The sequence below is a fragment of the Balaenoptera acutorostrata genome, chromosome 1 (assembly GCF_949987535.1).
Source record: "Balaenoptera acutorostrata chromosome 1, mBalAcu1.1, whole genome shotgun sequence".
Taxonomy (NCBI): Eukaryota; Metazoa; Chordata; class Mammalia; order Artiodactyla; family Balaenopteridae; genus Balaenoptera; species Balaenoptera acutorostrata.
Window position 1 is genome coordinate 75,437,565 of NC_080064.1, and position 13,938 is coordinate 75,451,502.

The 13,938-nt window shown below is 39.5% G+C and overlaps 1 protein-coding gene across 1 annotated transcript; it reads right to left on the reverse strand.

Moving 5' to 3' along the window:
• Positions 1-877: 877 nt before the first annotated feature.
• On the reverse strand, positions 878-12,615 carry C1H1orf52 (chromosome 1 C1orf52 homolog). Its single transcript, XM_007173035.3, has 3 exons — positions 12,313-12,615; positions 11,479-11,677; positions 878-4,946 (listed from the first exon to the last, which is right to left on the reverse strand). The coding sequence occupies exons 1-3, from the start codon at positions 12,586-12,588 to the stop codon at positions 4,873-4,875; spliced, it is 549 nt and encodes a 182-aa protein (XP_007173097.2). The 5' UTR covers positions 12,589-12,615; the 3' UTR covers positions 878-4,872.
• Positions 12,616-13,938: the final 1,323 nt, after the last annotated feature.

Sequence of the window (13,938 nt, forward strand, 5' to 3'; positions counted from 1 at the left end):
ACCTTTCTGTACGTGTTTTCTCCCCTGAAAAGTAGGGTTAGCACCTACCTGATCAAATTAAATGAGTTAATACATGGAAAGCGCCGAGAACAATGCCTGGCACATAGTAAGTACTTAATAAACGTTGGCTATTTGTTTAGTACTGAGCATAGGGAAAACCAACTTTCAGGTGCAGATGCAGAGATAAATAGAACAAGGTGAATAAAGGAGGGAATACTTGAACTGCTTCTTGGAGGGAAAAGGGGAGGTTCACTAAGCAGATGGAGAAGGGCCAGGCCAAGCAGATGGTACAAGTGAAGGCACAGAATGATTAAACTAAATGGTGTATCTGGGGAACTGTAAATAATTCATTAGAGCTGGATTAAGAAGTGTGTCCGAATGAGGGGAGAGAAGCCTCAGGATTTACTGACCAAACCGACATGATGGGAAGGAAGTAAGGCAGAAGGCAGGTTTCTGTGTTGACTGTGATGCCATTAACCTGAAACGAATTATAGGAGGGGATGTGGGTTTTGACTCGATGTGTTTGTTTGGTTTTGGACATACAGTATGTGAGGGGACTTTGAGACCCAAGCAGAAATGTACAATTGGATGCATAAATTTGGGGCTTTACAAGAGCATTCTGGTAAGCATACAATGAAGGGAACCATCAGGGTTACTGATTGTGGTAGCCATGAACTTGGCTGACACTGTCAAGAACCGGTGTAGAGAAGAGAACAACGTAGGGTACACTGGCATTTGAGGGCAGTTGGAAGAGAGGGGGCCAGAGAGAAGAAATAAAGAGAACCAGGAGAACACGGGACCCTGGAAGAAACCAAAGGAGAAAAAAGTTTCACATCAATTAGGATGTTTTTGACGGAAAATGACACAGAACTTAAACTGGTTTAAATTCTCAAGATTTATTGGCCCATACAACTGAAAATACAAGCCTCAAGAGGATCACCCATAAGCCCGGGTGAGGAATTCTCCTTACCATCAACACTTTGCAGTTATACTGAGTGCTACTATGTGCTGGCACTGTTCTAGTCAATGAACAAAACAGGCAAAATCCCTCCTCTTTGGACTGTACATAACAAACGCTTCTTGGTATCTCTCTCTCTCTCTTTTTACATTAAAATGCAAATGCGATACCTCAAATTAGGAAAACTGTGTGGAGGGAGATGAAGAGAGAAAACTTCAGAATATTATGCAAAGTTCAAAACATTTGCTGGGAGCATAACGCCTTTTTGTTGGAATGTCTGAACTTCTGCACTAAGTGATAATGGAGGTGTGAAAGCAGTTCACTACGGATATGAAACTCTAAAATCCAAAATACCACCAATGATATGTTTTAAAGCCCAGTGTGGATTTAAATGTCACCATTTTTAACTTATCAAAGTTGCTGGGTTCACTCAGATACCTATAAAAATAATTACATTTTTCAAATATCCCCAGTGGGGCTTTGTTTCTAACTGAATTGTATAGCAATATGTTTTACATGTAGGTCATGTCCAAACCTGCATTGCTACATTCATATTTTAATTAAAAGTACATAGTTTGCAATAAAAGGTAACCTCACTCTCAGCCATTATATCCAACTAAGCACTATCCGTTTCTCAAATCAGTGTCTCTTCTCCAATGCCTTAGTTCACTCAGACACTTATCACTCTATTTAGACTACAGCAACTAGTCTTTCTGACTCGACTAGTAACCTACATATCCATCCTCCTCATGGCCGCCAATGTGATTTTGCCAAAATGAAGAAGAGTCCTTTGTTCTTATCATAATGTCTTGCACCCAACAGGTTCTCCATAAATTTTGCGTGGAACGGGATGCAGATTCTAGCCTGAGCTCTGAAGCTAACTCTTGGTGTATCCGTGTATTGCTTCATCTTGCTGGGCCTATTTTCCATTCTCTAATTTGGAAATGATAAAACCTACCCCATTAGGTTTTTGGCAAATAAAATACTACTATATGATTGAACTCTGTGAATTCAAAAGCACTACACAGCATTAAGGGTTAAGATTAGAAGCAAGTACAACTAATATTAGTATCTTAATGGCTACAAAGCAGGGTAAATTTTCTCAGTAACGTTCTTTGATTCCAGTTTTCCATAAAACTCTATAAAGTTATTTATACTTTGAATTTTAATATATGGCCCACGAATGCTTAGTTCTTTTCTCAAATTTTGTCTTTGCGCAGAAGTCCTTCATGCCTGATGCGATCTAACTTCCTTATCTTAAAGATGAGGAAACAATCAGAAATATCAAGTGACTTGATTCTCTAAAAAGGAAGCAACTTGGATAGAGGATTTTCCTAATCTTCATGGATTTTTAGAAGATCCTTCTCCACTGGGTTTTCACTATCTGAACCAAACAGCACCTTATCTACAGTACCCACATGGACACTTAGACATGTTCCCAGGACATCTCTGAAGGGGGGAAAAAAATCCATTCTCTAATGTGGTGATAGATGTAGAGAGTGACATGAAAGTCCATTTTCCAACCAGGGATATTTCTGCAGAAGGTGAAGCAATCCATAAGCAAGTTCATTTCCCCTTCTGTTACTTGGCCATACTTTGAAAAGAAACCTGAGATACAAATGGCTGAGTCAGACTGCCCCAAAATATTTAGCCTCCTTCTTCCTAAATTCTCTCTCCCACTCCTAAATTAAAACTGGCTTCACCTGTACTCACATAGGTACACATCTTCCAGCAGTTGCTTAATCTCACAACTGTAGCAACTTCCTTTCCTGTTTAAAATACCAGAATATTTCCCCCCTCCAAGGAAAAGTGGTATTTTCTTTCTCCCCTCCCCAGTTCTGCTACCGCCTAGAAAAGAGGCTCAAAGCACCACTAGAGACTGATCTAGTGATCTTTTGTTCTCTGTCACAAACTGATTGATACAAGATAGGAGTTGAAACAATGAGTGGTAAAAAGAGGTTAAAAAGATTTTCAGACAGTGGCTTGCTGGTGTTTTTTTTTTTCTTGTATGAGGTTCATTTTCATGCTAGTTTTTTAAATCTTGTAATATTTCAGTAACTTCCGAGATATCTGTTCCACCAATACATTCATCCAGACTATAGATTTTTCCAGATTTGGGAATCACAACCTCATATTTCCATTTGTTTGTCACATTGGACTCATGCTTTACCAGTTGATGCCACTCCCTAGTACATGATACCACTGTCCTCCCAATTATTCATGTACAAAGATTTCAACCTTAAATTAAAAGTTTCTCATCAATTACTTCAACTTTGGGATTCAGATACTTGTAAACCTAGAGGATAAGCAGCTGTAGAACTGGATTTGTAAGTTTAAGATATAGTGGAAGCCATCATACTCATGTCCCTTCCTCAATCCACAAAACACTACGACTGGCACACTTTTAATGACTTTTACAAACTTTAATCTACTTGATCCATGTTCTCAACAAATTTTATAGTTTTTCAAATGTTGGTTTCCAGCATGGGGAAAACAATCAGACTGGGGATTTTTAAAAACTGAATAATGTCCTGTAATTAACTCTTGTCTCTTAAAGGCATGTAAGAATCATGGAAAGACTGAGCAGTATATAACCTCTCTTTTTTATCTTTCAAAATGTTACAAATAACTTCACTGCATTTTGGACTGCAGAAGTCAAATCTAAGATTACAATCTTCCTAAATACCCCTTGTTGATTTTATTACTATGTGCAAAGCATTAAAACAGGAGCTGGATAGAGAAAACACATAGGAGTAGGGTACCCAGACAAAATATAAGATGCTCAGTTAAATTTGAATTGCAGATAAATAAATTTTTACCATAAGTATTTCTCAAATATTGCATATACTAAAACATCATTTGTTGTTTATCTAAAATTCAAATTTAACTGGATATCCAGTAATTTCATTTGCTACATCTAGCAACTCTTTGTAGAAGATCCTTATCTTTGGCAAGCTTACTATTTAACAAGGAAATTAATGATCATAATATAAGGCATATATGATAAGTGCAGTAATATAATCAGGGGAGAAGATCTCTACTGATTACCACAGAAGAGTACCTGGAAGAGATGGCAACTGCAGTTCCTAAAAGATGGCTTTTTTTTTCAGTAATATGTTTAATGGTCTTCAGGACGTATGGATCATTACAGAAATAAGGAGGGCAGAGGAGTTTCCTCCTGAGCGAAGAGGACTAAATTCTGATTGGCAGATAGGTGGTTTAGTGTGATATTTTTGGAGTTCAAGTGTCCTGAGTTAAATCTCAAATTCATTGCTCACTAGCTGTGTAACCGTGGATAAATTAATCTCTATTATAAAATGAGGCTATTAATACCTGCTTTATTAGGCTGAGGATCAGAGATAATATATGCACAAAGCACTTGGAACACAGGAGGCACTCCCTAAATGGTAATACCCACTATCAGAATGTCACATGGCAAAGAGGGTACTTGTCACAAATATTCAAATGTTAATGTTATGCAGTAATAGTAATATTGGTAATTTTATTTCCATGATCTATTTACACTGTACAAACACTGCTGAAAAGCACCCTACAAGTTCACAGTACAATATATTTACTTTAAAAATATACTCCTTTATAAAAGGTTCATAGAACATTGGCATGTCAACATGGGATGAAACTCAAAGCATGTCACCAATTCTGTGGTAGCAAGAATGCTTCCAAGTGTTGTCAATTTCACAATCACAAGTCACCATTTGAGTTTTAAATACATATAAGTTTTAAATAAAAAATGAATTCTACAGTGGAAGGTTCCTGCACCAATACTCATTAGCTAATTGACATATACTTTCATGGAGATGTTGTTTCATAATAATTTACAGTATCAATTTAATCTGCCCAAAAAAATCATTTCAACAAAGTTTCACAGTCCAAAAATTCTTGTCATTTGTTTTCTATTTTTTCTTCTTTGTTGGTTCTCCCGGTTCTATTTTGCGCTTTTTAGAAGTATGCTCTTCTTTTTCATCATCTTTAAATAGGAAAGGAAGAGTTTCAATCAGTAATTTAAAAAAAATGTTAAGCATTAAAATTTCATTGACTCTATACCAAAATCATTATCCTCAACTAATGTTTCTTTCAAAGTTTTCCAATAAAAAACACAAAAATAACTTACAGAACTCTGATTTTAAATTGCAAGTAAAAATAAGGAATTTTTTGAACTGTAGTGTTATACAAAATCTACAGCGATCCTTTAGTGCTATATTAAGGTAGCTTAAAATGAGAAAATCAAAATTTGTTCTGATAAAGCTATTCTCAAATATTCTACAGTATATACATGGTGGATATTTAAATATATAATCTACACGTTAAGAATGGAACACATTCTGTTTTTTTTTTTTTTTACAAAAAAAGATGTCAATTTAACCATGACATTATGTAAGTGTCTATCAGCTAGTCTTTCCCCTCCAATCTGCTTTCCCTCCCCCATAAACACCTCCCATCTCATCCCCCCACCCCCACACATGCATTTTGAAGTTAAAAAGGCTCTCACAAGTAGATGTTTCACTGAAACTGTATTTTCAATTTTGTCCTATGTAGGTAATTCTACTTTCTCCCCCATTCCTAGGATGGTCAGAATATTCCAATGGCAAGAGAAAAACAGACTTCTTCCCCCACTTCATATTATGGAGAATTTGGGGGGGAGGGGAGAAGAACCTCAAATTAAAACCATGTCCTTTATACTTTTCTAAAATATTATTAGTACCTGTATTCACAGAAAATTTCCAATTAATAAATAAAAATACTGTAAAACCTGAAACAGTGGGCCCTTTTATTCAATTAAAACAATCCAACTACATGTTTCAACAAAACACAGGGTAGCACAGAGCAGCTGCTAATTCCCATCTCTCTGCACAAACGCATGGCATTATTTTAAGAACTCCATGTAGATGGAATAAATAACATGTAGAAAATGTTATGATTTATAAAATACAAATTTATTTTAAGCACATTACTGAATTCATTGTACTTTATTTTCTCAATCAACAGATACTCAAAGTTCAATAACTACCATGTGGTGGCCTATAAAATATTTTGATGTTGAAAGGGGACTTCATATTAAAAAACTGGGGAAGCCATTGATATCAGAACATAAACTTTTTTTTCTCATTTCAACTTCCCTTTTATTAACAGTCAAGAAAAAAACAATGCCAATTTTATTGTTATTACTTAACACTTCACATTACAAAAGGACTTTACAGTCATTTTTTACATGTTATTTCTCGATATTCTTCTTATAGAGACTGGGGAGCTCTGTCCTATTCTTTTTTTTATCGGATTATAATTGACACACAATATTAGTTTCAGGTGTATAAACATAGTGATTTGGTATTTTTATATATTATGGAATGATCACCACAATAAGTCTAGTTACCATCTGTCACCATACAGAGTTATCACAATCTTATTTACTATATTCCCTATGCTGTATATTACATCCCTGTGCCTTACTTATTGTATAGCTGTAAGTTTGTACCTCTTAAACCCCTTCACCTACTTCACCGGTCCCCCAACTCCTTCCCCTCTGGCAACCACCAGCTTGTTCTATGTTATCAGTGAGTCTCTTTCTGTTTTATTTTGTTTGTTCATATGTTTTGTTTTTCAGATCACAAACTCATTATGGGAAAAATAAACTTAAAACCTTAATTAAGCCTTCAATTCCCTTCTGCTAACTACCATACTCAGAATATTTCCTTTGTTGATGTGGACAATAATTAGTATCAACAGCAGGTAATGCATCTTCAAACACAGCATGGTGATGTTATTCATATATTTCATAGAGCACTACAGATTTATGTAGCTAGTACGATAAAATACAATTCAGATCAACAAATCATCCCAGGAATTTACAAAGCAAAGTTTTAAACATTAGTTTATCATGTATACAAAAATAATACTTGTTCTACAAACCAAATGATGAGGCACACAGTTTAAACAAGCCAAGGCCTTTTTTTTTTAATTGGTGCTTAATTATCATTATGCTTGACTTTTGAGATTATTTTCAGTAGTAATATAAAAATTGAAATTACTTTCTAACTCTACTAGAAAATGCACTGTTAACATATATTAAAAAGACCATCCTGAGACACTTCTGCTTTTAATCTGTCACTTATTACATTTACTGAATAACAACAAAAACACAAACTACTGAGGTTGGAAAAATAACTTCCTACCAGTCACTGAACAGAAGAGCTAATGCCATCTAGTGATATAACAAGGCATTGTCTTAAAAAAAAAAAAGATCTTGAAATGTCCGATCATCAACTTTACTGAGCTTCTTACCCTGTGCCATATACTACAGATGCACTTGTCAGGAAACAATTTTTCTATTATGGAATTCATGTCACTTGAGGTAAACAAGCTTAAATTATTAATAGAAACTAAGGTTCTAAATTCTTAAAAAAAAAAAAAGCATTAGCTACTTTAGTTAGATCTTCAGGATTAATTACATGTTAATTAAGCTACAATAAATATCTAAGCCTTAATCATCTACATTTTTAAAAAAAATAAATTTATTTATTTATTTATTTATGGCTGTGTTGGGTCTTCGTTTCTGTGCGAGGGCTTTCTCCAGTTGCGGCGAGCGGGGGCCACTCTTCATCGCGGTGCGCGGGCCTCTCACTGTCGCGGCCTCTCCCGTTGCGGAGCACAGGCTCCAGACGCGCAGGCTCAGTAGTTGTGGCTCACGGGCCTAGTCGCTCCGCGGCATGTGGGATCTTCCCAGACCAGGGCTCGAACTCGTGTCCCCTGCATTGGCAGGCGGATTTCTAACCACTGCGCCACCAGGGAAGCCCAATCATCTACATTTTGCAAACACTAAACAAGTGTTGATAAGTAGTAAGGATTTATGATGAGTTTTGAATTTTTCCCAGGTTCTTTTATCTGGAAGGAGTTAACTGGCAAAAAAAGGCCAAAGGGCAGAAAATGAGAAGGAAAAATAAAAACAAAGTAATTTGATAATCTAAAAATGAGATTATTTAAGAGTGTGGAGCTTCTGTGACTTCCCTGGTGGCCCAGTGGTTAAGAATCCACTTGCCAGTGCAGGGGACACGGGTTCGAGCCCTGGTCCGGGAAGATCCCACATGCCGCGGAGCAACTAAGCCTATGCGCCACAACTACTGAGCCTGCACTCTAGAGCCCGTGAGCCACAACTACTGAAGCCCGCGCGCCTAGAGCCTGTGCTCTGCAACCAGAGAAGCCACCGCAATGAGAAGCTCGCTTGCAGCAACTGGAGAAAGCCCGCGCACAGCAACGAGGACCCAGTGCAGCCAAAAATAAACAAACTAATTAATTAAAAAAAAAAAGAGAGGGACTTCCCTGGTGGCGCGGTGGTTAGGAATCTGCCTGCCAAGGCAGGGGACACGGGTTCGAGCCCTGGTCCGGGAAGATCCCACATGCCGTGGAGCAACCAAGCCCATGTGCCACAACTACTGAGCCTGCGTGCCACAACTACTGAAGCCCACACGCCTAGAGCCTGTGCTCCACAACAAGAGAAGCCTCCGCAATGAGAAGCCTGCGCACCGCAATGAAGGGAAGCCCCCACTCGCCGCAACTAGAGAAAGTTCTCGCGCAGCAATAAAGACCCAATACAGCCAAAAATAAATAAATAAATTTAAAAGATATATCCACCTGGAAAAAAAAAAAAGAGCAGATTGCTCCATCTCCTATTGAAAAGAAAAAAAAAGAATGTGGAGCTTCTAATACAAGATATTTTATGAATTAAAAAAAAAAGAGGTAAAAAAAGATGTTGGGAAATCGATCTGTGAACATAGTATGGGAGTTTGAAATGGCAAAAATCACTTCTAAGAAGGAAGGTATTCATTACAAAAAGAAGATAGTTACATTCAACAACCAACATTAAAGTCAAAATTGAAGATTTCAGTATTATCTTTTAATCTTATGATCCAGCTTGAAGCTGGCTGAGCACTGGGGTCCTTTTGTTTTTTGATATTGCCAACATCCACTTTCTAATGGAGGACCATCATATGATCAAAAGGTCAGAAATTACCTATGGGAATAGCAGCATTCTCTCACGCATATTTCCTGCTATCTGAACTTAAAAGGCAAGCTGGAAAAAAAGATAATTCTTTCTACTTGCTTGTCCTGGTATATAAACCTTGCCTTTTCCACATAGGAACAAAGATAGGAGAGCACCAGCCTATGACACCCTAGATTGAATATCAACTCTAGTGGCCTTATTGCCATTCTTCCCACAGGACAGCTACTCCTCAAGCACTCTCGCTTGCAAAACATCAAGAGACTAAACCCCAGTTTAATATGGCATCATTTCCATTTAAAGATCTGAATTTGCATTCCTATTCTGCCTCTTCCTAGCTGTGTGAATTTGGGCAATTCTTTAATCTGAGATTGTCTTCTTGTCTACAAAACAGTAATAATGAATCATGTACCACTTCTGTACTAGGTTGCTAAGAGTAACAAATTAGAAAACTTGTGTGAAGGTACTATTTTAGAGCTCGGCATTTTCTAGTTTTGTGATCTTGGACAAGTCACATAAGCTCTCATTTTGACATTTCCCTATCTGGTTTCACAAGGTGTTGTAAGGATTAAATGTAATTTATGCAAAAGTGTTTTTTATTAATGATATAAAGATACTATAAAATATGAAGTATTTTTAATGTCCACTTCATTTGGCATGTCCAAAAAGATGCCATTTACTGAAGAGGTACCTTCACTAGTGACTTCTAATTCACACTGGGAAGTCAGGGAAAGAAATGGGAAAGCCAGGTAGAATCAAAACTGGAGAGTAATATCCTTTATAGCAAAAAAAGGATACACTTCAGAATGTGTATTGCATTTAATTGTCACATCTCTTTAGTGTCCTGTAGTCAAAAATGTTTCCTCAATCTTTCTTTGACTTTCATGACCTTGATACTTTTGAAGATTCAGCTAGTTATTTTGTGGAATATCCCTCAATTTGGGTGTGTTTGTGTTCGGCAGGAACATCACCAACGTGATGCTGTGTTCAAGTGACACTCAGTTTTGATTTGTCCTGTTATTTATGATGTTCACTTTAATCGCTTGATTAAAATGGTGTCTGCCAGGCTTCTCCACAATGAAGTAACTCCAAAATGAAGTTACTATTTTTTTCCCATTTGTAATTAACAAGCATTAATTTTGTGAAGAGATACTTTAGATCTGAATTAATATCCTATTCCTTAAAAAAAACACAAACAAAAAACCAAAAATTGGAGTAAGAACTCCTACCAGTTTGTTACCCTAAGCTAAGTTAAGTAGCAATTGTATTATGGGAAGATCAGAAATTTGTTTAACAAAACCAGCACACTCTTTCATAAAAATGATAGTCAAAAATATTTAGTCCAATAATCCACTGAATACTCACAATATACTACAAACTGTATTACAACCATAAATAACACCTGGACCCTGCTGTTTAAGGAACTCATCTTCATAAAGCAGACAGACTTATGAACAAAAAATCACATAGAAGGTGGTAAGTGCCATCAATAGCATTAGCACACACAGGGTACAGAGGAGCAAATAATTAACTAGAGGAAGGTAATATTTGAGATTTAGATATTACCAACTCTCTTTTTCTTAGAGTTGGATTTTAAAGGATGAATGAGTCTACCAGCCAAAGAGGGAGGGAAAATCATTCCCGACTAAGGTGGAACATATATTAAAAGGCATGGAACCATAAAATAGCATGGTCTATTCAGTTTAGAATTTTAAGATCTTAAAGTTCTACAAGGGGGCCATCTGAAATGAGGGTGGAGAAAAAGGCAGGGCCTATCATAGAGGCCTCAGTCTGCTGCTGGTGAAGGGTTTTAAGCAAGTGAGGCAAGGGGGTGGGTGGGTAAAAGTATGGAAGCAGAGATTACTGTGATTACTTACAGTCTAAGCCAGAGATGGAATTATGATATTATGAACTAAGGCAAGACAACTAAGTCATTATCTTATTACTATTTTTAATTACTATGTAGTAATACTCAGTTAAATTCATTTTGTGACACTAATTTTGGCTCTAAAGCACAATTGCTTTAATATAAAATGAAGCCGTCAGCACTTCACAACCGCAGTCACAACAAAGAGTTCATGAAATAACTCATGCTGCTTTAATAATAAGGCATCATAAATCACATATACTACTGGTTGAGACATCAAAGATTTCACTTGAAATCCTGACTATCTTATGACCCTTCTCAAAAACACTGCACAAGGGAGGGTGGGAGGGAGGGAGACGCAAGAGGGAAGAGATATGGGGATAGATGTATATGTATAGCTGATTCACTTTGTTATACAGCAGAAGCTAACACACCATTGTAAAACAATTATACTCCAATAAAGATGTTACACACACACACACACACACACACACACACACACAGCAAAAGACATCCAAAGACCATCACAATCAGTTTGCTAACTGACTAGATTTAAGTTTCATTCATGAAACATCTCGTTCTCTTAAAACTCATCACAGGGACCAAAAGGCATTGCCACTGGAGTCTGACTTTCCTTACCTGATTCCACCGTCTCCTCCCCTTCTGGGAGAAGCCTAGCTTTCTTAGCATTCTGTGGGGCATCATCACCATTGTCCTCATATATGTTAGACCATTTTATTGCCATATCCAGCTCTGGAGGGGGAGGTTTCTTCTCAGTAGAGTAGGTCTCCGGAGGTGGTACATAGTTTGACTTCCATATTTTGAATTCCTTCGGAGGCTGTTAAGCAAACACATTGAGAAACACTGTGACGAACCGAGGTTCCTATAATCGGTATGGGCACATGCACCTCCCTGCCGTTCGCTTATTGTTCAGGCTGACTTTTTTTTTTTTAAGGTTTAAAGACATATTTTTCCATCAAAATCACAACACTGTTAAGTGAAAAGCCAAAGGGTTCCCTATACGAATAAAGCTATTAACTTTTAGTTACCAAAGAAGAATCCAGTCTCAGAGATACTACGCCAAGGCTGACCCCTTCAGGAGGCTGCAGCAGACACTGTCTTGGAGGCAGCACCGCAGGCACTTCGGCATCAAAGGGAAGGGGTCTCGGGGAGAAGCTGCAGCAGGGGGGCGGGGGAGTCACCACCGTTAGTCCTCTCCGCGCGGGGTCAGGGCACCGAGCGCGGAGGTTTGGGTCTCCTCACGAGGGGGCGGGGCTGCGGATCCGGTCTGACACCCACCAGGCTGGGGGAGGGGGCCCGGGCTCCCCAGGGTTGGAGGTGGGAGAGGGTGGTGCGGCATCCCGCAGGGGTTGACTGCGTGTGGGGGGCGGACAGCTGGTCCCCAGGAGGGGGCTCAGGAGGAAGGGGGCGGAGGCCGGGGCCTAGATCGGGAAACGGGGTCGGGGACCTCACCTCCTCTGGCGCCTTGACGACGTGCCTCTCCCAGTCTATCTGTTTGTTGAGCGGATTGTAGAGAAAGGCCGGGCGAGTCACGCTCCGGAACAGCTCGTCGGGTCCAGGCAGCCGCTTCTCCGCCTTGTTCCCACAGCCGCCCGCCGACTTCTCCGGATCCGGGGCCTTACGACTTGTCTCCTCCGGCTCGCTGTTATCCTCCTCGTCCGAGGAGCCTGAGCTGCTGCTCCCGTAAGCCGCGAAATAGCTCAAGGGATCCTTCTCTTCCGCTGCCATGACGGCTGCGCGCGTCTACCGATGGCTCCGCCGGAAACCGGAAGCCGTGCCACGGCCCGCCCCGCAGTTGGCCCCGCCCCAAGTCTCGCTGATGGGCCCGGAGTCTGCACCCCCTGGCGGCTGCGCCGTGATCCTGCGGCCAGGCTGAAGGACTGAGGCTGGAGGCGGGGCCCCGCACGTCCTCAATCAGAGGTTTCTAATGCTCTTTTCTGAGGACCCCTGAGAAGAGACAGATCCTCAGGCAGTGGTCCAACCAAACTTTCAGATTCAGTAAGAATTTATTAAAGGCACAGAAAAGCTAAAAATTCTGTCTTTTCACCGCCACCTTAAAGCCCTTGCCCAGAGAGACCAGGATTTCTTCCTGATCCTGCTGCATCTCTTCCTCGAAATAAAATTACTGTCAATGTGCTTCCCCTCAGTCGTCATGGAAGACCTCTATGGGTAAGTGGACTTACCAAGTCCCAAAGTGAATCCTCTCCTGCTTGACCTCATTCCAGCACACTCTGAGCAACCTCCTTTGATGGAACGTCTCTTGTATTGCATCACACCACTCTGGGGTTCCTCCAAACTCTCTGGATTCTTATTGTCAGCCTCCTTCCATACCTGCTTTGCTCTGTACGGCCCTTAAACGTTGGTGTTTCCCAACATATTATACCAGCTTTCAGCAACACTTACTAATAATCTGTAGAGGGTGTTACAAAGTTGCAAGTCAGACCATCCCTTTCCAGGGCATTAACTACCTTAATGCTTGTGACTCCCAAATCCGGGTCTCCAACTCCAGTCTCTCAAGTTCTGGATCAAACCTCCATTTGGCTCTTAAACTTTATGTATGGGCATTGTGCTGGGGTCTCAAACACCCACTTAAAGATCAGTAACTTGTCTTTACGTATAACTTGCTTCTGCATTTGTGTTCCCTCTCTTAGTACAATAAATGACATAACCACGTGCCTAGCCACCAAGGGAAACTAGAAATCTTTGACTCCTCCTCGTGAACTCAGAGGGAATTATACCCAAGTGAAAGCAGTAAAGTTGGTATCAGTGTAAAGGTTCACAGGATGCCTGTTCATTTACACGATACACTCACCTCCAGGAGGCAGAGAAGATGTCTATCTTATTCACTCTTTCCCAGTCCCATAGCACAATGTCTGCGAGCTCCTTCAGGGGAGGAGCTGGAGTGTGCTTTGTTCATTTTTATATTCCTAGTACCTAGCTCAGTGCCTGTCACTGAGTAGATGATCAATAAGTATTGTGGATTATAATTTATGAGGGTGTAGATCTGTTTCTCAAAATTTTCCACCCAAGTACCTACATTGACAAAGGAAAATGATGGTCCCAAAGTGCAAAGTTTGG

Coding starts and splice junctions, on each gene's coding strand:
- C1H1orf52 (XM_007173035.3), bottom strand. CDS start 12,588: ATGGCAGCGGAAGAGAAGGATCCCTTGAGCTATTTCGCGGCTTACGGG. Junction 11,678..12,312: donor TCGTCAAGGCGCCAGAGGAG/GTGAGGTCCCCG, acceptor TTTGCTTAACAG/CCTCCGAAGGAATTCAAAAT. Junction 4,947..11,478: donor GGAGGAGACGGTGGAATCAG/GTAAGGAAAGTC, acceptor TCCTATTTAAAG/ATGATGAAAAAGAAGAGCAT.